The sequence below is a fragment of the Pseudorca crassidens genome, chromosome 6 (assembly GCF_039906515.1).
Source record: "Pseudorca crassidens isolate mPseCra1 chromosome 6, mPseCra1.hap1, whole genome shotgun sequence".
In the NCBI taxonomy this organism is placed as follows: domain Eukaryota; kingdom Metazoa; phylum Chordata; class Mammalia; order Artiodactyla; family Delphinidae; genus Pseudorca; species Pseudorca crassidens.
Window position 1 is genome coordinate 55,171,485 of NC_090301.1, and position 26,931 is coordinate 55,198,415.

General features: G+C 36.8%; 1 protein-coding gene across 1 annotated transcript in view; it reads left to right on the forward strand.

Annotated features, from left to right (window-relative positions):
• PDE11A (phosphodiesterase 11A) overlaps positions 1-26,931 on the forward strand; it is a 420,155-nt gene that overhangs the window by 223,590 nt on the left and 169,634 nt on the right. Inside the window, exons 7-9 of the mRNA XM_067741438.1 lie at positions 10,219-10,294; positions 12,662-12,729; positions 13,667-13,759. Of these exons, the coding sequence (XP_067597539.1) occupies positions 10,219-10,294; positions 12,662-12,729; positions 13,667-13,759 (237 nt within the window). The remainder of the gene's footprint in view (positions 1-10,218; positions 10,295-12,661; positions 12,730-13,666; positions 13,760-26,931) is intronic.

The following is a 26,931-nucleotide window of genomic DNA, read 5'->3' on the forward strand; positions in this document are numbered from 1 at the left end:
GAAGAGGAAAGTCTCTAGCCAAAGAGAGGAATAAAGGGTGACTGTTGACAGCAAAAAAGGGATGGTGGCAATAATCTGATAACTTGTAGGTCTTCAAGAAAGCCAGGTCTTTTCCTGTCTGGTCAGAGGAGAAACAATAGCAGGTGTTACCTACAAAGGTGAATAAGGCTGGATGCATGTCCTATGGCCTTGGGCGGCTCTGGGGAGATGTTCACCATATCCTCCCCTGCGGAGACCAGCAATATGCTGCCCTGGCTCTTCACGAGAGTGGCTGGCCAGTCATCCAGGGGCCAGGTTACCCAAGCACATTTAGGTATGATCAGATTTTAGGGGCTGGCTATACTGCCCAGGCCCAAGCAGCCCACCAGTCCTTAAATCATAAGGCTAAAAGCCAGTGCCTAATAAGAGAGAATTTATTCCATCAACATTTGCTTTGGCTATACAAAGTGGAAACTGCATTTCTCATTTCTGTGTCTTTCCTACCTTGTGGTAACTTCTGGTAAGTCCTCAGAAACTCTGCCCAAAGATATGCAGCAAGAGAACGATCCTTATTTTGAAATCTCAGTTGTGAAACCCTTGGTCTTCCTTTTGATAGAAGCTACAAAGGGGTGTCTTTAATGTGATGTAAACCTCATCCCAGGCACTTGCTGTGAGGGCTACGGGGCAAGTAATCATAGTTGTTTACCTGCTGTGTGTTCTCTTTGTGATTGTTTTAAATATTTAATGGTGTTCCCTCCTTGTGGTGAACAGAACGACTTAGCAGTGAGGCACAGTGATTACTTGCCTTCTGTCTGCCTGTTTGACTCCTAGAGAGGTACCTGCTGGGCTTGATAGCATGCATAGTTTTAAGGCCAAACTCCTTGGTTTATGGGTGGAAAATTATGACAGAGTGGTTATATAAGATAGTCACAAAGCCAGAACCAAATTTCTGAGGTTTACATTCTGCAGCCTTATGAAGATCACTGTATGCTAATTCTCTTACAAGATTCTGCAGTCCTCAAAAAGGAGCCAAGACAGAAAAGACTGACTAAATGTAACTCATTATATTTATTCATAGTGGCTCAAGAAACACTCACATTCATGGGTTATCATGCTAGTGAGTTTTGTAGTCTAATCAGTCATTTGCTCCGTGGTAGGGGTATTCATGCTTGGCTCCTAAAGACACGGACAGGAATATCATGTATATTAATTTTCTGTTGCTGTGTAACAAATCACTACAAATTCAGCAGCTTAAGGCAAACACCTGTTTATTATCTTCTGTAGGTCAGAAGTCTGGCATGATGCCTAGGGTCTCACAAGGCCTAAACCAAGGAGGTGGCCCTGTGGCGTTCTCATTTGGTCCTGGCATTCTTTTCAAAACCCATTCAGGTTGTCGGCAGAACTGAGTTCCTTGCAGTTACAGACTGAGCTTCCCATTTTCTTACTGACTGCTGGCCAAAAGTCTCTCTTAGCTCCTAGAGACTGCCCTCAGGTACTACTAGCCATATGACCCTCTCACAACTTGGCAGCTTACTTCTTCAAAGCCAAAGGGAGAAACTCCAGTTGGCTCTCACAGAGGCTTACATAATGTCAGGAGTGACACACGAGAGGCTGTCCCATCACAGCCTTATAACATAACCTAATCAAAGAAGTGACAGTCCTATCACATTCACAAGTCCTGCCCACACCCGAGGGGAGGGGATTATACCAGATTTGTACAAAGTAAAGGGTGGGCAGGTGTGAGTCTTAGAGGCCATATCTTTAGAATTCTGCCTATAACACTATAATAAAGACCAAAATTGAGTCCATACAAAATATCCCATGAGATGATCTGTATGTCCTGATATGGAAAAAATGTCCACAAGAACAAAAGCAAGTCATAGAGAAGTATGTTTAGAATAATGTTTAAAAGTATGTATAGAATAATATATGTGGGTATATATACATATATATGCACATATTTTTCTAATAGACAACAAACTTAACATGTCCAAAACAGAACTTACAATCTCTTTTCTGCCAAGCTTGCTCCTCTGTTTCCCTATCTCTGTTAAGGCAACTCAGTTCTTCCTAATGCTTGTGCCAAAAATGTTATAGGCATGATTCTCTCGTGTTGCACATCTAACTCATCAGGAAGTATAATTGGCTCTACCTGCAAAATTTATCCAAAATCTGACCATTTCTCACCACTCAACTGCTACCACCCAGGTCCAAGCCACCATCATCTCTGGACCATTTCATGGCCGTAGCTTCTTAATCTACTTCTCTGCTTCCACTCTTCCCCTCCACACTCTTTTCTCAATACAATACCAGGGGTTTTAAATTTTTAAGTTATATTGTATCACAAGTCAGCTCACAAAGTTCTCATAGTCTCCTTACTTCACTAGAGTAAAATCCAAACTCACCATTCTTTCAGAGGTTTACAGTGCCCTACATGATGTCACCTCATTTTCTATCCTCAGCCCTCATTCATACTTCTCCAGCCACACCAGTCTCCTTGTTACTCCTAGAACATGCCACTCATACACCTACCTCAGGGCCTTTGCGCTGGCTACTCCTCTGCTGAAATACTCTTTCTCCAATGTCTGCGTGGGTCATATCCTCATCTCTTTATAGTCATCGTTCGAATGTTACCTGTTAGTAAGGTGGTATTTCTAATCCCTTTTATCCTGCTCTATTTTTTCCCCATAATTTTTAATACCTTCTAACATATAGTTTATTTATGTATTTTTTTGTATTGTTTACCATCTGCCTTTTCTCACTGGAATGTAAGCTCAAAGAAGGTGAGAATTTTATTGGTTTTGCTCACTGATGTATCCCCAATATCTAATAAGCATTATTATTGAATATTGTTCAATATTACTGAATATATTATCTGTGTTATTTATGAATAATTATATATTGTTGAATATTATAAATTGATGTATGAACATATTACATATTTGTAGGAAAAGATCAGGAAGAACTTATCCCAAACTGTTAATAGTTGCTATCTCTAGAGATGGCAAGATTACAGCTTTTGATTTTGGTTTAACTTGAAAATTTCACGAGTGCATATATTGTTTTTGTAATTAGGCAAAATTATAAAGAAGTTTTAAAATGTTAGACCTTTTATATCTTATGTGAAATTATATTTTACCAGGCTATTATGAGCCCTCTAAAAACTATAAACTGTTACTCAAAACCAGAATTGAAATAATGCAAGATCTAAGTAAACTAACTTGTCTTGCTGTATCTTTGGGGAATTCAGATGGATTACTTTCTATTGCCCTCGTCAGCAAGGAGTGTTTGTTGGATTTTATTCTAACTAATATCCTTGTCTGAGACTGTCCCAACAGCATGTACATAAACTGCATTTGCAAATGACCTGACATTGGGTCAGGTGGCTTCTTGGAGTGCATACTCTATTTACAAATACCTTCACCATGAAACAATTATTCTGGCCTTGCTTTTAGTCAGCATTGTGCTTATGAACTCAACTCCCAATAATTAGTTACACTCTAGCACATCATCTGTGAAGCTTTCTGCCCTTTTTTTCATACTAGATCAAAGAACACCTTAAAACAAGTATACGAATGCACAACAAGCTATTATTTACTCAATATAAGGTATACTATTCCGTTGCTTAATTTAGTATTTCCTTCCCTTTATATAGTTATGGAAAGAATTTTCAGAGCCATTACATGCAGGGTTTCTTTTCTGCCTGCAACAGAAATGAACAATTGGACCCAACATTTAAATAGGAAAGGTTCAGCAAGGGGAATGGCAGAAAATAACTAAAAAGTAGGGCAGGCCTTATTCATGGATGGTTTGGTGGTCTGTGTGTTACAGATTCAGGAGTGGCGGAAAACCCATCAGCACCCAGGTCTCCTCTGCCATGGGGGGCTGATGCCCAGAGTTACACAGTTAAATCTAAGATATCATGATATTAATTCTGTCACTCTTCAATCCCATGCAATTCTTCCCTGTGACGTTCTTTCTCTGATTTAAAAAAAAAATTTTTTTTTATTAAAGCCTGTTACAGACAACTCAAAAATTCTTACCCTTGTCCTGTAGCACTTAAGGATAATGGGACTTCAGGCTCTGAGATCCTTTGACCTAGAGCATTAAAGCCCCTTTCGCCTGTCAGATCTTCACAGCAAAGCACTTCTGCAATCTGGGATGCTGAGTGCTAGCCTGACAGGACAGCTCCTTTTCCATTCTTTGTAACGCCTTCTGGTCTATCAGTTATGCTTCTGTTACAAAGGGAAATGTGGGAAAATGGAACCATTAAGAGGGAGGGCTGAAATGCACTCGCTCCCGGTAATCTCTCAGTTGCTGATACTTAGTGTAAACCAGGCTGAGAGCCTTTCCCGAGAATGGGATTTGGTAGGGAAGATTGGACAATGGATATAAAATTTCCAGATGACCAGGAGGGTGAGGAAAGTTAGGAGGATTACTAAGACTTGAATAAGTTGTACAATGGGGAAGCTGTGGGTAGTGAAGACAAATAGGGGGCCATGGTTCTAAGAGTCAAACAGACTTTGCTGCATTGATAGTGGAAGACAACGCATCGGCTCTAAGTCCAAAGGTCAGTTATTATTTAGGAGTGCTTTCGTCAGGAATTTAAGGAATCATTTGTAGGCAATGTTCTAGAAACCTATGTGCAGATGAGGTTGGCATAAAGAAATGCCTCTTTGTTGTTTCAGGGAAATCAGGGGACTGACTCAGAACATCTCCTCCCTCACTTGTCCTAGTACCAGAATTTCTCACTGGTAGATTGGTGTTTGGGGGATAAAGTACTACTTTAGATTACTATTAAAGTTGCACATATTGTTCTAGGGGAAGAAAACACATTGCACATTAATGAGTAGTATTACGTTATCACCAATTCTTTTAACATTCCCTTTGACTGCCTTAGAGACTCTGGAAAATATGACAAGTATGTTTTGATGGCTCCATGAGGTAAACCATCTTAAATTATATCCATTAACTGGAAAGACCCAGTGAGGACAGAGACTTGGAAAATTTTTAGTATATACATCTTTAATTGGAAAGAACTAGGCACCCCTAGATAATGTATTTATTTTAATGGTAGCCTCCTGGAAAGGCTGCTTAGTCTCATATGGTCTAATATTTGGGACTCTAATAATGTGAATTTTAATCTTTATCTTTCCAGAAACAACAGCCATTGCCACAAATAGACAACTAGAGGATTGCCTCAATTATCTTAAAATTGGAAAATTCACTCTCATCATACTCTGCCATCCTTCCTTCTTCCCCTCTCCCACCTTGTTGGGCTCATCAAGCTTGCTAATCGTCACCACCCCCTCTTCCCTGTGCTCATAGCCAGTTAGTGCTGGCCCCACTTCCCTTCCTCAGCCACAGTGGGAATGGCTTAGAAATACCCTCAACATCCTCAGTCGCCGCTCCCCTCCTCCTGGGCTCAGCCCGTGCGAGACTCTAGCTCTGCTCTCTCAGTGTGGCCTTCCTCTTCTCCAGAACTAACCACTTTACTTCTGTTCCTGATCCCATTCCTTCTTCCCTTGACTATCTTTGCCTTCAGTTATCCTTCTGTGTTACTAAATCCAATAGCCCATTTTCAGCGCTTATCCTGTTTGACTATTGTGCAACATTTGACACTGTTGTTCCCCTCTAATTCTATTTAGAAAATAACTTTTTCTCTTGTGTACAAGTAATTCATTATCTAAAATTTAGAAAATAGAAATAGTAGTTTAAAAAACTCCCATAGGCAGAGTTCTTTCACAGTGTATACATGTATCAAATCATAATGTTGTACACTTTAAATATGTTACAGTTTTGTCAATTATACCTCAATAGAGCTGGATGAAAAAAGGATCAGTGGTTGCCAGAGGGATGGATGGATGAATAGGTGGTGTACAGAAGATTTTGAGGGCAGTGAAACTACTCTGTGTGATGCTGTAATGGTGGATACATGTCATTATAAAGTTGTTAAAACCATAGAACATACAGCATCAAGAGTGAACCCTAATATAAACCATGGACTTTGAATGATAATGATGAATCAGTGTGGGTTCATTAGTTGCAACAAATGTACCACTCTAGTGGGGGATGTTGATAGTGAGGGGTGTTGATGTGCATGTGTTGGGGCAGAGGGTATATGGGAACTCTCTGTACTTGCCTCATTTGTTATGAACCTAAAACTGTTTTTAAAAAATAAAGTTTATTTTAAAAGCAAAGAAACAAACAAAAACCCCCATGGACAAACAATTCAAAGGCAACTATTATGGTTATAATTTTTCCAGGATTTTCCAATGTATGTAATATATGTTTGTACACCCACAGATGCCCACACTACTATCACTTAATGTATTACAATTTTCCCTGTTTACAAATATTCTTCTATAGCATGATTTTAATTAGATGGATAATATTCTACCGTGCTATGATTTACTTAACCAACTCCCTCCAGTGGAATGTTCAGGTTATTTCTGATATATCATTATCATAAATAATGCTATGATTCATACCTTTATACGTAAACTTTTGTGCATAGCTATGATAATTACCATAGGATAAATTCCTAGACATAAAATTGATAAGGCAAAGGGTGTTTGTACTTCTTAGACTCTGGATACACGTCAACAAATCTATTTCCAGAAAGGCTGTTAGCAATGTGTTCACACATTAGGAATGCTATAAAGCCTGAGCTGAAGAATATGAGCTTTGGAGTTCTTTTCCATCCTGCCTTCTTTTTCCAGTCCTAAATATTGTGTCCCCTCAGATTCAATTTTTTCATCCTTTTTGTCTTTTTATTGGACGAGCTCTTTCTTGGTGATTTTACCCACGCAGTTAATACGAGGGGCTCCTTCGTCACTCTCCCTTCCCCTTGCCCTCTCAATTGTAATGTGTGTCAGCTTGAATTTGGAATCATTTCCCTCAAACTTCCTGTGTTTCCCACCTCAAGGAGCTCCACCGCCCTTCCTCAAACCAGGAACCTCAATATTATCTTTTGTAGGGATGGGAGAACACATACTCCTACCTCCCTACAACAAAAATTCTTTTGGGAAACTACACTAATTTTTTGGTAAGCAAAATTATCTTTTACTTCACTGACAAAGAGCCTGAGGTTTATTTTTGTCACCACTAAGCCTCTCAGGCTGTCTCTCTCCTTGTTTCTGTCACTCAGTGCATGTTCCCTTTCTTCTTGCACTGTGACCTCTACCCTCAGCTGCTTCAGATTTCCCAGGAGAGGTTAGACAGGGGCTACAGTTGTCCCAAGAGCTGGCAGAGCCAATTGTGCCTACTGCTCAGTGCTGGGGCGGGACCGCCCGACAATTGTGTATGACCCTCAGCAAAACAAAACACACCCAAGCATCCTAGTGCTACTCAGGCCAGCCCAAGTCTATAGATTACACCTCCCAGGCCTCTCTAATATTGACTTCCTTCTCTTTGTGCTCACTGATATTGCTGTTATTCAGACTCTCTCCTTAGGGAGAGGAAGAAAACCACTTTGTTCTTTTGGAAGATAACTTTGATGGATGTGTTTGTGATTGGCTTCCTTTGAACCAGTCTTTCCACTTTCAAAGCAGTCAGTCTCTCTAGGTCTTATCTGATAAGGGAAGATGTTAACAGTACCTACTTCATAGGGTTGTTTGAGTAAGTATATGCAATAATGCATGTGAAAGTGCAGAACAAGGTGCCTGATATCAAGTGAGCATCTAGTAAATGTTATCTTGTCATCATCATTGTCACCCTCATCTTTGAAGACCCACTTTTTAAGGAGCTAAAACTGCTACAGATTTCTCTAAACACAGTCAGTTGCTGGCTTTTCTGTGGTATTCTGAACGTTCTTTACTTGGACACTTATTTTATCTTAACTACTTCTGTCTTGACTAGACTGTGAGCTCCTCAAGGGTAATAACTGTTTGAATTCATTTTTATATCCTTAATACCCAGCAATGTGTCTGGTGCATAGGAGGTGGTAAATAAATATATAATGAAAGAGGGCATTGATGAATGATTTATGCCCAGGCTTTTGGCTTTTTTTGTTTTTTTTCTGGAATTCTCAAAAATCAATTGATGTAATTTATGCTCTTAGCAAATGGAAAAAGAAAAAAATCACATGATCTAAAATCACATATTAAGAGGCATAGAATTGAAGAGTAAGATGACATGATAATATGCCTAGAAAATCTAAAGCACTACAGATATTAAAGTTAATAATTGAATTTAGCAAGATTGATGGATCCAAGTTCAATATACAAAAATCAATTATGTCTCTATATGTCAATTAAAAGCATTAGAAAATAATAATACCATTTATAATAACACGAACTTTTAAAACACCAGGTACAAATATAACAAATTATATGTAAGACTTCTGCATAGAAAACTATAAAAGTTGGCTTAGAGAAATTTTTAAGAACTCTAAATAGAGGGATATTATAGATTGAGAGACTCAATGATGTAAATATGCCAAATTTCTCCCAAATTGACTGATAAATTCAATAGAATCCTAATAAAAATCTCAGCAGTGTAAGTGTGTGTGTGTGTGTGTGTGTGTGTGTGTGTGTGTGTGTGTACTTCAAGTTGATTCTAAAATTAATATGGAAATGCTAAGGGCCAACAATGGTCAAGACAATCTTAAAGAAGGAAAAAGTTGGAGAAATTACACCACCAGATACCAAGATGTATTATAAGACTTTATTATTCATGGCAGTATGGTATTGGTATAAGGGTAGACACATAAATCAATGAAGTAGAACAGAGTCCAGAAACAGATCCTTACATATATGGACACATGATTAATGAAAAAAGTGGTACCAGATAGTGGTGGGGAGAGGCATTTCCCCTGCCCCACAGAATTAGTTCTGGTCCAGTTGGATATCCACCAAGAAAAAAAAAAAAAAAAGAATCCTGACTTTCAGCTCACACTATACTCAAAAATTATTTTCAGTTGGATTGTAAATCTAAAAGTAACAGTTAAAACAATAAAGATTCTAGGGAAATAATAGGAGAATATCTTCATGAGCTAGGAATAGGGAAAGATTTCAAGGAAAAGATCAAAAAATTACTTTAAAAAACAAACTAATATACTGGTATCAAGAGTAGAAGATATCTGAAAAATTAATTCCTCAGAGGAAAACCAAAAAAAAAATCCAAATATAAAAATCCAAATATAAAATTTAGGTGTATAAATTAACTTCCAACTTCAACAAATATGTAGCTCTTAACTCCTACAGTAAATGTTTTAAAATAATAAAAAAATCTTTTATCCCAATAACCATAATCTAGAATCTCAATGTTTTATTTTTTCTCTGATTGGATTGGGATGACAGGTTGACCTTTCTCACTAGAAACCAAGGTCATATCAATTCACTAACACCCTTTCAGTCTTTAGTAGCTCTTATCTAGCAATTCAAATATGGATCATTGGTTTTAATATTAAGTGGAGCTTGTTACTGAATGACATTTGTCTGATGCTGATAATTATACTTTTGTATTTCATATATATCATCTCCTGACAATCTGTTAGGGTACAGAAAGATTGCTGAACCCTTATCTTATCTTATCTTTCGTGACTTTTATTTTTATATGATTTTGCAACATATGTAATAAATCAGTAATGTTAGAAATATAGAATATTAAAAGTAAATACATGGATAAACAACAAGGTCCTACTGTATAGCACAGGGAACTATATTCAGTATCCTGTGATAAACCAGAATGGAAAAGAATCTTAAAAAAAAGAAGGTATACATATGTATAACTGAATCACTTTGCTGTACAGCAGAAATTAACACAACATTGTAAATCAACTATACTTCAATAAATTTTTAAAAAGTAAATACACATATAACAGCATTATAGACTCAATTTTTTTACTAAAAGATGTGCTCAAAGAGAAATATTGACCACTGGTTTAATTAAAATGCTTTAAATACTCAGAGCAGAAACAGTTGCCAGAATTCTTGTCTGGTGGTGTGATCGTGATCAAGATAGTTTTACATTCAGCTTTATGTGGGTGCAGGGATTGGGAGAGGTAGTGTGGGTGTAGGGTTCATTGGTTGATTCATATTTGGTTAGGGCATGATTTCCTTGGGATGTGCATTGTGATGTTTTAAATGAAAAGAGACAGGTGAGTATATGCATTACAATTAGATTATAATATGTCTTTTTAAAAGTTATTTTTAAATATCTGTTATGAAGAGTGGTAAGCTATATGTCAGAAATGGGTGGATAATATTTAATTTTAGTTAATTTCTTTTATCCTAGGCTGAACAGATATCTGGTTTTCACATAAGATCGGTTCTCTGTGTACCTATTTGGAATAGCAACCACCAAATAATTGGTAAGACATTACCTAAATAGTTCAAACTTCTTTTATAAAGAAGTACAATTTACTTTAAAATACATCCATCTCTTTTTTAAATGTTCCCCTTTTTATGTCCAGGACTCATCAACTTATGTCTCATACTCCTGTGTAATCTCGTAAGTGAAGACTCCTGATGAATCAGTGTTAATCAGGACAATGAACAAATATTTATTCCTTTAAATAAGAACCAATCGTTTTGAAGTTGGAGGGGATTTCAGAAAGCAGCTAACTGAACTCTTTTATCTTACTCTGTGGAAACTGAGGCCCAAAGAGAGAGAAAAGACTTGTATAAGGTCACAAAGTGAGTTAGTAGCAGAGTCCCAAGTAAAACTCGGGCTTCTTAACTCCTAGTACATCTATGCTTTTACACGTGGAGTAAATGCAAAGGAAGAAAGGACGTGCATTGTTAGGCATATACTGTACATGTGTCTTTCTGCCTGGATGATTCCAAAATAGGTCCAATTCCTGAATAAGGGAATTGTGGACCAAAGCAGTTTCCAATTTTTCTCTCCCTCCCTGCTCCTTTCCTTTCCTTGAAAATTCAGTTAGAAAATCTCAAACCTAAGAAAGAAGTCTAGGCGAGAAGGGTCCAGTTGTTAAAGTCAAGAAGGATGGAGACATTAGTTATTTAAACACAATGAAAATGTGTTATTTTTCTAAGAGACATAAGGTAACTAATACATTTGGTAACTAATGTAACTATTTGCCTCTCTTTGCTTCACCCTAAGGTTGACTCTTAAACTCTAAGATATTGGACTTACCAAAGGATTCAGTATTCTGTAAATATTGTTAAGACTTGAATTCTAAGAGAATTTTTTCATCAGTTTGCTTAATTTGCAGAAAATACTAGTACATTATTGAACATAAAGTATATTCTAAGATTTGAGAATTTGAGCCCCTAGTATAAAGCATTGAATTACATCATGGGTAGAATTTTAAATATATTTAAGGTGGTTTTTTTTTTTTTGGCCACGCTGTGCAGCATGCGGGATCTTAGTTCCCCGACCAGAGAACCCCTGCCCCCTGCACTGGAAGCGTGGAGTCCTAACTACTGGACCGCCAGGGAATTCCCAAAATATATAATATTTAAGTTTAAAGAGAAGAGAAATTTCATAAAAAACACCATACGTTATCTGTAGATGTCCAATGGCAATCTCACATGCAGTCCTACATTTCATTTCTAACAGTAAACATCTGTTATTCTTTCAAAACTAAGACTGTAGTTTGCCTGTTACACACTAAAAGCTTTGTATTTTATTATACATGTCTTCTAGCATATGACGACTTACCTCCCTGATGCGAAGTTAGGTGTTTTAAAACAAGCATGCTTTAGAATTACAGTCATTTTTGTTTATACTAAATAGGGATACAAGGGAATGGTTTTCAAGATTGTTGAATTTTTCCAGTTAGACTTGTGTGCTTTGATAGTCGTGCCCCAAACATCTGGTATAATGCTGGAAATGAACTTTGGAAAGAAGACACACACAAGTTAAATTTGTTAAAACTAGTTTAACCCCATTGCGAGCAGGCAACAAAACTAACCTTGTTTTGAAAGTTAACTGTATCATAATTCCTAACATTTCTTGAATGTTCTCTCCATGTGGAACAATATGCTTTCCAAACATTAATCAAATGTTATCTCATTTAATCTTCATAACCCACTGAGACAGTTAACATTTTAATCCTCATTTTACTGATGAGGAAATTCAGTGTTAAAAATGTTAGGTAACATGCTCATGGTAACACCACTAATGGTGGAGTTGAAAATTCAAACCAAGACTGTCTAACTCCAGAGCCTATGTTCTTAATCACTATGCCGTGCTGCCTGAACTCAAGCGCTGTGCTTCAGAGAATTGAAAAAAAAATTTAGTTATGTATATTTAAAAATTTTTATATTTATATAATTATGTACATTATATTTTTATATATTTTTAATTTATAATTAATTTTTTAATATATTGCATGTATATATGTGTTTATATATACATACAGTTATAGATATTCAAGTATGTATATGTGTATAAGTATGTAATTGTGTATATATGTGTATGCCAGATACATCAATTATTGTGCACAGTCATCTTGAAAACCATTTTTAGGGAATCTGATTGATGCCTGGTAGAACTCCAGGCTTCCCTGAGACCTGGTCTGGATATCACAGCTGGAAAATAGACTGCATCCCTGTACACCTCAGATCTGCTCTCACGGAGGCAGCAGGTGTGAGAGTAACCAGGGATTAAGCTGAGTGTGTGCACTTAAAGGAGGATAGAGTCATCTTACTGTATTGTAGGAACACGGTGTCCAGCACCGAAAATGACCACATATCCCAACCTCTTCTCACAGGAGTGGCTCAAGTGTTAAATAGACTTGATGGGAAACCTTTTGATGACGCAGATCAACGACTTTTTGAGGTAAGAAAATAAATTTGTGAACCAGGGGTTACAGCTGAGTCATCAGTAGTCTCCTGGTTACAGCTTGCCCCCATTAGGAAGGATAAATAATTATTATTTGACATTTATTAATCATTATACTTTGACAGTGTGATGAAATTTAAAGGAAGATTTAAAGAATATATCAATGTTTAGGTAAGATTTGATTCTCTTTTTTCATGAATTAGATGTTTTTACCCTAATTGATTGTTTTTACAGAGTTGAATTGCCTTGCTCTTCTCTCCAAAGTGTTGTCTTACCTTTGTCTTGTTTGTGTGTGTTCAGTCATGAGACTTCTAGCCAGCTCTGCCAGGCATACTGCCATCACCTTTCTTATGTTTACAAGCTTCCGTTTACTCCAGTCTGCCCTCTAGCTAGAGAGGTTAGCCTTGAACAGGCTTCCTAGTAGACTTCGTACCAGTAGCCAACATGAAAACCCCATGATTTTTTTTCTAGAGTTGAGGCTACATCAGGGCTTCTTTACTAATTGGTTCTAAATCTGAATCCTCTGTCCCCTTAACATTTACCTCATTTACACTCACTTGGTTTCCTTACCAAAATATTTTATAGCCTAGCTGCTGAAAGAGGTGGCTGTTGGTTAAATGGGATGAAATTACTAAAATCAGTTCACAACCTAAATAAAGAATGCATTTAAACGGACTGTACGTTTTTAAATGTATTTAAAGTCATTTCTTCACAATGACATTAAATTAATAATTTTTCTCATGTGCAATGTGAGCGATAAAGTTGTTACATGACAATAGTAATTAAGAATTTTAATGTACATATTTCCCTAAGGCCTACCTCTGTATACAATAAAATTATATTTAAGGCCCATTCCTGATGACTGCCTGCTTTTATATTAGATTATGCCAATGAGTTATTGCAATTTTCAGTTAGTGAGCTTTCTCTTTCCTAGGCTTTTGTCATCTTTTGTGGCCTTGGCATCAACAATACAATTATGTATGATCAAGTGAAGAAGTCGTGGGCCAAGCAATCTGTGGCTCTTGATGTAAGTACAATATTTATGTCGGAATTTATGCTAAAAAGCCCTGATTTTATGAGGGGAAAAAGGTCCTCAATTTTTAATTATCTATTCATTGGGTCTTAATCATTTTAGAGTTATAGGTTTGAGTTTGATGAAAGCTAGAGACCCTCTCTAGAAAAATATACATACACACATAGTTTTACATATAATTTCAGGGAGTTCACAGATTCCTTGAAGCCCAGCCATGTATGGTGTACAGTTAAATTTTAAATATTAGGATTATTAAAAGAGATGATCCAAAATGAATTTGTCAGGATGTAAAATGTATTATGAATGTATTTTGAATATGTATAGATATTCTGGAAATTCACAACTTTTATTACCATAAGAAAAAAACCTCTCTATGAAGATCTGTGACTCAGATGGGGGAAACTGATTCTGTCATTATGCACCCCTCCCTGTGCTAATGTAGTCACAGTCTCCTCACCCATGAATTGTTCATTTGGGTTCATAGTGTACACCCCCTTGTTTGTATAACTCAGATACCTTCTGTCCTTAGACACAAAAATTATTACTGACACTCCCAAATTTCCAGCCCAATTGTGAGCCTTGTGACAATCTCACTTTTCAGAAGCTGACTTATTTGTGTGGCCTTGTATGTTCTGTGTGCTTTATTTGTGCCAGTGTCAAAAGTAGCGTTCCCAGTCAGAATTCAAGTGTTGCCATCTTGGTTTTGTCCCTCCCACCTCCACTCAACCCCTGCCCCACCAGATACCAAACTCTCGACTCTAATAATCAGGTGGTATCACCTCAGTCCCTAGCCCAGGAATCCATATGCAAGAATATCTGGAAGGATTTCTTTTTTTGGCCACACCACGCGGCTTGTGGGATTCTAGTTCCCCAACCAGGGATCAGCCAAGGATCAAACCCAGGCCCTCGGCAGTGAAATCGCAGAGTCCTAAACACTGGACCACCAGGGAATTTCCTCTGGAAGGATTTCTTATCTCAGAATTTTATGAAGACAAAAAACGATATGTTGAGAGCTACTGAATTCAAACTCTGGAATGAGATCTACCTATACTATAGTATACATTAACTTCTGAATAGATCTGTACGTTAGAATTATGTATTTATAAATATTGTACGTGAATACGAATATCGTTAAGTTCTTTTGTTCCTAAATATATAAAATTAATACTCTGAGGCTCTTAGAGAACAGAGATGCTCCTAAAGCTGACTAACGGAACAAAGAAAGGAATTTACTATCATTTTTAATAACTTTACTTTTATGATCCTGATTTCCATTTTGCATGAGCAGCAGGAGCTTCATGAGAAATGTACTAATGTGTGCTTACATTTCCTGACAGTAAGGATCCTAGGATAAAAGGGGTAAAACTTTACCTGTAAGTCTAGAATACAGAGAAATTAAAGCAGGAATGTAGATGTAGAATATTACTTCTTCATTTTGAACATCAAGAATTGTCCTTTGGGGAGTCTTTCATAGATACTGCAAATGAAGCCTTACCTAACACTGATGAGAAATTTTCCAGGAAATATAAGTCAGGGTATTAAGGGACACATTATACACCTTTATGATCAAAAGAGGGAAGGAATGAAGGTCAAACAGAGGGTGTGGAAAGGGCATATGCAATCAGGAGCCAAGCCCCATTTATTCTACCTCCCCAAAACCTCTCCCACCCCTTTCCTCCTTTCCAGTTGCCACGGCAACCATCCTACTCAAGGGCTTCATTACCTCTTGACTGAGCAATCGTAATAGCCTTCTATTTGTTCTTTCTAAACACATTTTAGATTGCATCATTCACCCACTCATAGACCTTAAATTACTCCCCCATTACCTATTAAAGTACAAACTTCTGGCCTTTGAGGCCCTTGGAAATCTCATACCAAACTATCTTCCTGCCCCCGGCCCTCATTTCTCTTTTCAGAGTATTCTATGCAAATTACAAACTCAACTACTTCATAGTCTACAAATCAGCCACCTGCTTCTCTGCCCTCTGATCTTCGCTCTAACATCCTCTCCACTTTAGTTATTCTGTTCCAATTATGCCATCTTCCCTCAAAATTGTCCCATCATTCAAAGCTTAATTTAAATGTAACCTTCTCTCTATAAACCTTCTAATCTCATGGTTATTTGTTCCTCTCTTTGACCTATATTACAGTTAATGGTGAGTCTGTATGTTTTCCTCCACTAGAACATATGTCCATCAAAGCATATGTTCATGTCTTAGCTATCTTTTATTCCTTTTGGTGTTTTATATATAATGGTACTCAATAAAAGTGTATTGAATAAATGAATGCATGCAGCCACAAATAATTATTTTGGTCTGCCACATCAACATTGCAGAAGGGGAAAGCTAGGGCTGTGATGGAGGAACTGGCAGTCATTTTAGTGACAGTCTTGCTGGCCACATAGCAGCACCTCTGTATCCCCTTCCCCCTTTATAAGCCATGAGTAGAAAATTTTTATTTATTTATTTGGGTGTGGGACCTCTTCCCAGATATTGTGTTCCCTGGGGTATTTCTTAGATGATGATTAAGAGACCAGTCTGGCTTCCTGAAGGTGGGGAAGAAGGAGAGAAGTGAAACGGATGATTCTCCGTGAGCAATCCTCTAAGCTCCAAGGAGTGGGAGCTTAGATTGATTAAAGAAGTGATTAAAGAAGTTAGACTTCTAGGATGCCAGCAGAATGCCATTTGATTCTTTGTCACCCCTCTTCCTTTAAACCTACTCTGTTGAATCAATCTTCTCTACTCGAGTGAAGTCTGGTAGATTCCACAGCTCTTCTGACATACTCAGGTGTTAAATAGTCTCTGAGCTTTTCCCCTTGCCCAGGATTAGAAGCCTATGGTCAGGAGAGGGTCATAGTGGGCTTTGTGACTCTTCCTCACTTCACTTCCTCCCCTAAGACAGGTACAAGGAGGTTGGATGAGAGGGCAAAGCCTTACAAGACTGATGCTGTCCTAAGTTGGTTTCAGGGCCCTCTATATCAGACATCAGCATTCTCTTTTTATCATGAGTTGCTTTTATAAATTCTTAGAGGACTCTCGGGGCTAGCAATCTCCTGATAGCCATCCCTGATGTGGGTTTGCCTCTCCTGACTGACGGGTTATAATCTCCTCTCAGCCCCTGGCTTCCAGGGGCCCATCCAGACCCTTCCTCTGTGGGGATCATCTCACTCTTCCAGGAAATTCTCTTGGTCAGGGTCTGTTTTTGTTTCTTTTTTTAATTGTGGTAAAACAGACACAACATAAAATTTACTATTTTTAAGCATACAGTTCAGTGGCATTAAGTACATTCACATTGTTGTGCAACCATCACCACCATACATCGCCGGAACTTTTTCATCTTCCCAAACTGAAACTCTGTGCCCATTGACCCCCAACTCCTCATTCTTCCTTCCATGCAGCCCATGGCAACCACCATTCTACTTTATGTCTATGAATTTCACTACTCAAGATACGTCATATGAGCAGAATCAAACAGTACTTGTCCTTTTGTGACTGGCTTATTTCACTTAGCATAGTGTCTTTAAGACTCATCCATGTTGTAGCACGTGTCAGAATTTTCTTTTTAAGTCTGGTTAATATTCTATCGTAAGTATATACCACCTTGTGTTCATTCATTCATCTACTGATAGACACTTGGGTTGCTTCCATGCCAAAGTCCTTTTAAGCCTGGGTATCTTTCATAGGTCCATTTGGTCCATGGGAAAACTCACATGTCTTCAACCATTAGATTGAAATGCAAGTCTTCTGCAAAGCAGCTCTCTTCTCCTGCCCACTAACTTTTGGAATTTTTAGGCATGAATCAGGTACCAGTCTCTGTTCCCACACTATACTCTGGGGAAATACACTGTAGGTCCTACAAGTGGTTCTCTGGAAGGAACTCTCAAGAAACCCTAGGAAATCCTCAATATGGGGCTCTCATGAACTGTTACCCTTTTTACACAGTGCAGAGTTGGGAAACCAGCACCTTAACTTGGAGGCAAGGGCATCTTCTTTCCAAGTCCTACATAGAAGGCCTAGATGGCCTTAGCACTCCCTTTAGAATGTGATACCTGTTGGTCTCAACTATAAACTCAGACAGAGTCTCATTTAAACATCCTATTTTGTCTATCAAAATGATTTTTTTCAGACCAAGTTACTGTCAGACCATGATCCAATGATTGTCTGAATGGTAAGTGTCAGGCCTGGGAAGACCCATGTTTATTTGCAGGTACAATGGATCCAGGTTCTCAATTACAAAGCCAAATGTAACACATCAGCAGAAATGGAATTGTTCCCACTTGTAAATTCTTCTTTACTGACAATATGTTGGATTATGTAAACACTTCTTTTGGAGAAAAGGAAAAAAGGAAACACAAATTAATTGCTGTCTTGAAATGATTATGTAGTAATTAGTTCCCCATTGTAGCCACTACTACATCGTAAGTTACTTAAAAAAAGAAAGAAAGAAAGAAAGAAAGAAAACTCTGGAAGCTGTTCTCTGTGCAAATTCCAGGCTCTTATTGAGCTGGTTTATAAATTTATGATCAAATTATGGCTTTTAAAAAGGCACTAAGAAAATAATCATGCCAAATTTCTTGAACTTCTTTGAATAGCCAGTAAAGACCAACTAAACGATAGTGTGAGCTTCAACTTTTCACTTGCTGCTTTCTGTTGCCCAAAGAAAAGTCTCACAGTTGACATGCTGATTGGGCTTTTGGGGTATTCTAGCATAGCCCACACATTAGAATCAACAGGGTGCTTTTAAAAAATATTGATGCCTGCACCCTTTTCTAAACTGATTGAATCAAAATCTCTGGAAATAGAGACTGAGCATATGTATTTACAAAAAGTTGTCCATGTGATTCTGATGCACAGTGCAAGGTGAGAACCATTGGCACAGAGTGATCTATTTGTGGGTTAATTTCTCCAAGTCTTTCTTTCACAAAAAGCAACCACAGTATTGGATATCAGTACTTTCTTTATAAATATTTGTTGAATTAGGTTGAAGACAGTAGATGAAATGAGGTGAGGCTAAAGGGTGCTATCTCCTCCTTGCTTTAAATACCCGTTTACTCTTTGACTCCTTCTGATGGCTTCCATTGTCACCTCTCCTTTGAGGAGTCATCTGGAATGTTATCAGTGAACACCTATGCCCAGTCCCCATTCTCAGTTCTTAACTTCTCTTATCTGTTCATGCTGTTGACTATTTTCTCCGATCACAGAAAAGAAAATAACCAGTCCACCGTGGTAATTAACCTGTAAATGACTGGTTTATTTCATGGCCATAAGAGAGACCAGGATCCAGAGCAAAGATAGATGAACCTTAAAAGCAAGGAACAGGGCAGCAATTTTAGTATTACAAGACTCATCATGTAATTTACTAGAATTTTATAGCTATCTATAATATATTCCATTTTCTTTAGTAAAAGGAGAAACAGTTTCTATTCCAGTGCCTAGAATAGTTCTCAACACATAGTAGGTACTCAATAAATATTTGCTTAGTTATATTATTTTTTAATTTATTAGTTTATTTATGAATAAATGAACCTAATTTCATACCTAACTTGATACCTAATGGTATCTGAAGCATTTTGTGACTTGCTAACAGCTTCTGTAAGCATCTGTTTTTGCAAATTTAGGACATAGTCTTGAAATATCTATGAAAACTGTGATTTCCAGTTTATAATTTTGTAAATGAATTCCACAAATTCTACAAAACTGGCTCTGTGGGGCATTCCTTGAGGTAGCAATAAGGAAGTATATATGTTTTTTTTTTTTTATTTTGGCCATGCGGGATCTTAGTTCCCCTACCAGGGATCGAACATGCACCTCTTGCATTGGGAGGGCAGAATCTTAATCACTGGACTGCCAGGGAAGTCCCAGTAGATATGTTTTTGTTTCTTTTGTCTCAATAATATCTGCTGTAGATAATTAGGGTCACAAAGTATTTTTAAAAATCTTTTTGTTTGCAGGCAGATCTGTCATAACTCTAGAGATTTTCCTGTTTTCCATGTTTTCTGCTACATCCTCCCTTGGCTTCTATGACCCTATACCTAGGTTGTTCTTCTCTGGTCTTTCATTCTTAAATCTCCTCTCTTCAGCCCTCTTCTGAATATTCTTCAAGGTTGAATCATCTGACCCATTTGCTCCTATTTTCTCTCTATACACACTTTCCCTGAGCAACTGCAGCTACTCATTTGGCTTTAACTGAGATGACCTCCAATATGTATTCCTAGTTCACTCTTTCTCTCTCTTTGAAGCTTCAGACTTTCATTTCCAACTAACTCTTAGTTCTTTTATGTACGTCCAAAAGTTCAGACTTAACATATGTAACAGTTACAATCCCCATTAAAAAATATGTATATATGTTATTAATAGAATATTGGTATGATGTTTTCATTCACAGTGGTTTATCATTAACTTCTCTTCTCCTTGGCTTTCCACATCCAGCCATTTGCCAGGTTCAGTCAATCTGGTTCCTGCAGTATCTCCTTTTTCACTGCCATCTCTGTAGTTCAGGTCTTTATTTTCTCTTTCCTGTATTAATGCTGCTTATTCAAGCTGATAATCCTGGCTCTAGTTTCTTCTTTCCCCACCCATGGTACTCACAATGTACGGATTTGTTTTCCTAAAGTATAATATTGGCCGTATCTCTAATGTGCTCTAAAAAAAATCAGTGCCTTCCCATTGCCTACAAATTAGACCTTTCAAGATCCTCCACTATTGACATCAATGTTCTTTTTACCTTAGTTTTCACTGCCTCCATCTAGGAAAAAAATCTCTATTATTATGTGTTTCTCAGAAATATCCAGAGATTCCCACTCTGGGTCTTTTCTCCATTTGCTTGTAAAACCTTTTAACAAACCTCAGATTTCACCTCTTCCTTTAATGTTTCCTGATGTGTCCCCAAGAGATGTGATTGTTCCTTTCCTTTAATCTCTTTACAAAAGGGCTATTGTCATATAAAATCTCTGTTGTGTTGGTTGATCTTCAGATAGAAATATTTTACAAATATTTTACACTAGTAAAAACATAGTGCTTACCATTTAAGTCTTTGGTAATAAGGATAAAGATTAATCAGATTGTTTTCTTATGATTCTTTTATACTAAATATGACCCCTATATGATATAATTTTTTTCTTATATTTTTAAGTGTTTTTAAGTTTAAACAATGTATTATGGTTATAGAAGATGTAAAATCAGAAATCAAAATCAGTGGTAACCTACTGCTTAGAGCTTACCACCTTATCATTTGGGTTGACAATTTTTTCTTTCTTTTTTTCTTTCAGCCTTTTTAAAGGCTGTCTTCTGGATTCCACTGTTACTAATGAAAAATCTGCCATTATTCTTGTAAATGTAATGTGTCTTTATTTCTCACTGCTTTTAACATTTTCTTTTTAATCTTGGTTTTACAATCATTTGACTATGATGTGTCTAGGTGTGTTTTTCTTTGTATTTCTTTTTCTTGGGTTTCACTGATTTTCTTGGATCCAAGGGTTGATAGCTTTCATTAATTTTGGAAAATAGTTGGCTAATATCTCTTCAAATATTTATCTTTCTTTATTTCTGTCTTTCTGGGCCCAGTTACATGTATGTTGAATCGTGTGATATTGGCCCCCAGATCTCTGACACTTGTAATGTTTTCATTCTTTTTTCCTTTATGCTTCAGTTTGGGGGGGGGTTTCTACTGAACTTTCTTAGAGTTTGCTGATTCTTTCTTTTTTCTAGTCTTCTATAAAGTCCATCCATTTCTGATATTTTATTGTACTCTGTTGTATTAATATTATATGTTTCAGTTCTAGACATTTTGACTTAGTTCTTTTATAAGCTTTGGTTTCTCTGCTGAAATGTCCCAACTGTTATTATGTCTAACTTTTCCTCTAAATTTTTAACGTACAATTCTTCACAAGTTATTTTATATCACTCATCTTTATTTCTAACATCAGGGGCATTGATGACTCTGCCTCTATTGAGTATTTCTTTTCTTGGTGAGGGATCACATTTTTCTGTTTCTTTGCCTGTCTTCATAAATATTTATTGCATGTAAAACATCTTGTATAGAAAAACAAGAGTAGATAAAGGTTTTAGTGGGTACCGTTTGAGCTAAATAATATTTTTTGTTGTGTTCTATTTTTCCAGATAGGATATGTGATTTTTTTTATGTCAGGCTGCTAACATGAAGGGTTGATCATTCAAATTCAACCATCTGTGGTGCTTAGCTGAAAACAGGCAGAGCTTTTGTTAGTTTCCCTTTATTTCTGGTCTCAGAAGAGATTATGGAGATCTCCTTTTGCCCTTCAACCCAACCCCAAATACTCAGGCTCTGTTCAGGATTTGAGTTGAAGCCATTTGAGTTGTAGCTTAAAGTTCATTTCAGTTGACTTCTAGATTCAACTCCATCAGGGCCTAAAACCTAACTAATGTACACGAATATAAGATTTCGATTTTCCAGCTCTGCACGCACCACCACTTTCATGGGAAACTTCCCATGGAGGAGTAATTTCAAGCTGAGAAATTTACTTTTGCATCTGTGGCTGCAGATACCTATATGCTGTGCCAGCCCACCCTGTTATTAAAAATTTGGCTCGTTTTCCCCCTTTCAGCAGTCACTCTACTGATGATAGGCTCATCGTCCTACTGTAAGCAGCTGGTCCCAGGTATGAAAGTAACCCCTGCTTTCCATTCATCTATAAAGGCTGTCTCTTGACTGGAATGTAGTTCATTTGGGTTTCTCTCTGTCCACCACTCACTCTTTGACAGCTTTAAAATGACAGCTTTATTTTGTCTTTTTTCTTATTGTTTTGAAGGGGGTAGCAATCTTCTAAGATCTTCTTTATCCTATCAGGAAGTGGAAACCTCTGGCCAATTCCTTTTACTTTCCACTGCTGATATGGATCTATTAGATATTAACTTTTCTTTGTAATGTCATATTTTGTCAGGAAGGGAGTTGAATATTTTTATAGTCTGTCATCATCAATCTTCTCTTTGAATTGCTAATATTTCTTGCTTTATATATTTTTGATTCCATATTTTTTGCAAAAACAGATTCACAACTGAGAATTGTTTCTTTGACAGATTCAAAATTACTCTTTTGTTTTACTTGATTGCTTTTTACTTTGAAATCTACTTAGTTTGAACTTAATGTTGTCATCTGTGCTTCTATTTTTTTTATTTATTGTATTTTAAGAATACATCTATTCAATGAGTATTTCTTATGTTCTAAGCACTGTGCTGGGCACTGGAGATAAAGCAGTGAGCCAAACAGAGCTGGTGCCTTTCCTTACAGAGCTTAGAATGTGAAGTAAACAAACAAACAAAAAAGTCTCACAAATCAGAATCTAATCAGTTGTGATAAATTCTGTGCAGAAAAAATACAGGATGTCATAAAAGCATCTAGCAGGGGATGTAAACTGGGGTTTAGGTAAGTCTTTTCTAAAGGATATACGTTTAAACTGATAATTCCTTACTCATTCTTTTATTTTTATTATTTCTGGTTAATTTTGTTTTAGGCATATTTCCTATAAATCCATACATCTGAATTTAATTTTTTAATCCAGTCTGAGAATCTTTTTTTTTTAAAATAAGGTGTTTGGTTTTAAGTCTATTATCTTATTCTTTCTGAATTTTTACTTTATTATGTTTTGCTTTTTCTGAATTCTACTATATGTACTATATTTTGCTTGATTTGTTTTACTTCAGTGAAGTGAAAGTTATTTATCATGCTCCTTTTACAAAAGCATTCTTTAATCAGTATATCTCTAATTAATAAAGACAAAATTGAAACTGTATCTTTTAACTCTCCACTATGTAAGAAAATGAATTGAGTATGTGCTTACCTCAGTTTGCTTGTTTTTGTTCATGTATTAAAGGGTTTTAATTACATTATAAGTAATAAATTATTACATTTACAAAATGCAGTTACTTTTCCAAGCAGCACTACTTACATTTTTCCATATTACTATAACTGTATTTCTAATACTTATTTGGACATAGATTCTGTTTGGTAATCTAATCTTGCCTATCAAATCACCCCAAAACTTACTAGCTTAAAATGACAATTTGGTTATTTCTCAATTGGAAGTATATCTTAATATATCATCACCCCAAAAAGTTCCCCCATGCCTCTTCCCAGAGACACCTACCACCAACCCTAGAGACAACTACTGTTCTAATTTTTCCACCAGGAATTAGTTTTACCTGTTTAGAATTTCATATAAATTAAATTATACAATATATACTCTTCTGTGTAAGGCTTCTTTCAACCAGCATAATGCATTTGAGATTCATTCATGTTGGGTATATAAGTTTTTCCTTTCAATTGATGAGTAGTATTCCATTGTGGGATTATACCACAGGATTATCCGTTCTCCTATTGATCAACATGCTTGTGTTTCCAGTTTGGGGCTTTATGAATTAATGCTATGAACATTTTTGTTTAAGTATTTTTGTGAACATATACTTTTACTTCTCTTGAGCTAATAGTATTAGAATTACTGGTTAAAAGGTCAGTGTATATTTAGCTTTACAAGAAATAAGATTTTCTTTTCCTGTGTGATTGTACCATTTTAGTTTCCTACGAAGTAACTATTACAGTTTTAGTTGCTTCACAATGTCACAAATGTTTGGTGCCATAATTGTTTTTAATTTTAGCCTTTCTGGTAAGTCTATAATGGCATTTTATTGTGGTTTTAATTTTCATTTCACTGATGACTAATAAAGTTATATACTTTTTCATGTACTTATTTACCATTTGTATATCTTCTCTTGTGAACTGTCCAAATTTTTTGCCACTTTTAATTGGACTGCTTGTCTTTTTATTTTTAGGTAGTAGGAATTCTTTATATATTCTGGATACCAGTGTTTGGTCAGATATATGTATTGTGAATATTTTCTCCAAATCTGCACCTTGCCTATTCATTTTCTGAAAGGTGTCTTTTGATGAGCACATATCTTTAGTTTTGATGAAGTCTAATATATCATTTAAAAATTTCTTTTAAGGTTATTACTTTCTGTGATCTGAGAATCTTTGCCTGCCCTCAAATCAAGAATATATTCTTTGATGTTTTCCTTGTTTTCCTCTAAAAGCTTTATGGTTTTAGCTTTTACATTTAGATATATGATTTATCTCCATAATTTTTGTATACAGTAGCAGTTGAGGTTCATTTTAAAAAATCTGTACCATTTATTGAAAAGTTCTTCTTCCTCCCCTGAATCACTTTGGCACCTTTGTTGAAAAACAAATGACTATAAGTGTCAGTTCACTTCTAGCCTGTCCATTCTTTTCCATTGATTTGTTGATCCTGAGCTCTTACACTTTAAAAAAATCTTTATTAACTCCAATGTGGGTTTAAATTCTGCTGTCATAATTTGGGTTCCCTTGAAATTTTTCCATTTGTTACACCCATCTCCATTTGCACGTTGTTGCCTGTGTATTCAATCACTGAATAAATATTTGTTCAGCTTCTGCTTTGTGGTAGATGCTGTTCTAGGTACTGACGATTCAGTAGTAAACAAATAATTTTCATATTCTTATTGACCTTCTATTCTAGTGTGAAAAGACAGGCAGTAGATAAGTAAACAAATAGATTAGCAAGATAAATCCATGATGTTGTGTCATACAGAAAACAAAGCAGGATGTTTTCATAGTGACTAGAAATAGGGGGCTACTGTTGTATGTCCCAGAGAGCCCTCCCTGAGAAAGTAACAGCTGAGCTTTGTTGTCTCATTCTTTTGTTTGTATTTTAAATTTTGTCCCAACATATTTTACCTATATGTTTTTCTGCTGTAGTTTCAATGAGGCTCTTTCTTCTTGTATCTTGTTGAAGACACTAAGCATAACATTGCTGAAAGGTAACAACACTTGCATGAAGTGATTATCTGAGTTTTCATGATGATGCGCTTTCTCTTGATTTCAGTGTTTACCAACTGGCAAGGCTTTGTGATTGGCCTTGAGCCTCTCTCACTGTCCACTTCCATACTATAGAATCCCGTTTATTAGATACACAAAAAGGGGGCAAGCTGATGTACTTAGTTCCATGTTGAGTCAGTACCCAGTATGTAGGCACAGATCTAGTGTGGTTCTGCCAGGCTGAAATGGTGTATTCTCCCTTTAATCCAGTGAACTCTGGATCTCTTGTGTATAGGGATGTGTCTGTATGTCTGGTTCACCTTTGTGTGTCCAGTGCCGGCACAGGACCTGGCACATAGTAGACATGCAAAAAATATTTGTTGAATGAATCCAGTACAGTAAAGTACAAATAAAGATCACAATTAAAGTACAATAAGAATCTCAACCCTCAGTATACACTACTGGTAGGGTTTTTTATGAAGTACAGTAGAAGGGTTAAAAGTGTGGGCTTTTGGGCTTCCCTGGTGGTGCAGTGGTTGAGAATCTGCCTGCTAATACAGGGGACACGGGTTCGAGCCCTGGTCTGGGAGTATCCCACATGCCGCAGAGCAATTGGGCCCGTGAGCCACAACTACTGAGCCTGCGCGTCTGGAGCCTGTGCTCCGCAACAAGAGAGGCCACGATAGTGAGAGACCCGCGCACTGTGATGAGGAGTGGCCCCCGCTTGCCACAACTAGAGAAAGCCCTCGCACAGAAACGAAGACCCGACACAGCAAAAATTAATTAATTAATTAATTTTAAAAAAAGAAAAGAAAAGTGTGGGCTTTAAAATTAGACTGTTAGGATTTTAATTCTAGCTCTGCCACTTTCTGTATATTTCTTGGCAAGTCACTTAACTTCTCTGTGCTTCGTTTTTCTCACTTTCCAACCTTGTGGGATTGTTAAGAGGATTAAAGGAAATAATGCAAGTTAAACCTTTAGCACAGTGCTCATAAAATGTCAATAATAATTGTTGCTTATAATATCCCCCCATCATACAGTGTTTTATTTGCAGTCACTCTGTCCCCCAAGATGAAGGCTAATCCTTCAAAAACAGCTGTCATTCAATAGGTCAACTGATTAATTTTCTGCTTAGTGCAGATCCTGGGTCTCTGAGTAAGAGCCCTGACAGGAGAGAAAGGAGCAATGCTCTCCCATCCCATCTTCTTTCAGGCCGGGGGAATGCTTTATTTCAGGGGTGAAACATGGTTACGCTGCCTGTCATTTTCCTCAGTTTAGCTGCACCTGCCTTATAAATGGGGAAAATTCTTCCCAGAATCTAGCAGTGGGTTATCAGTTTT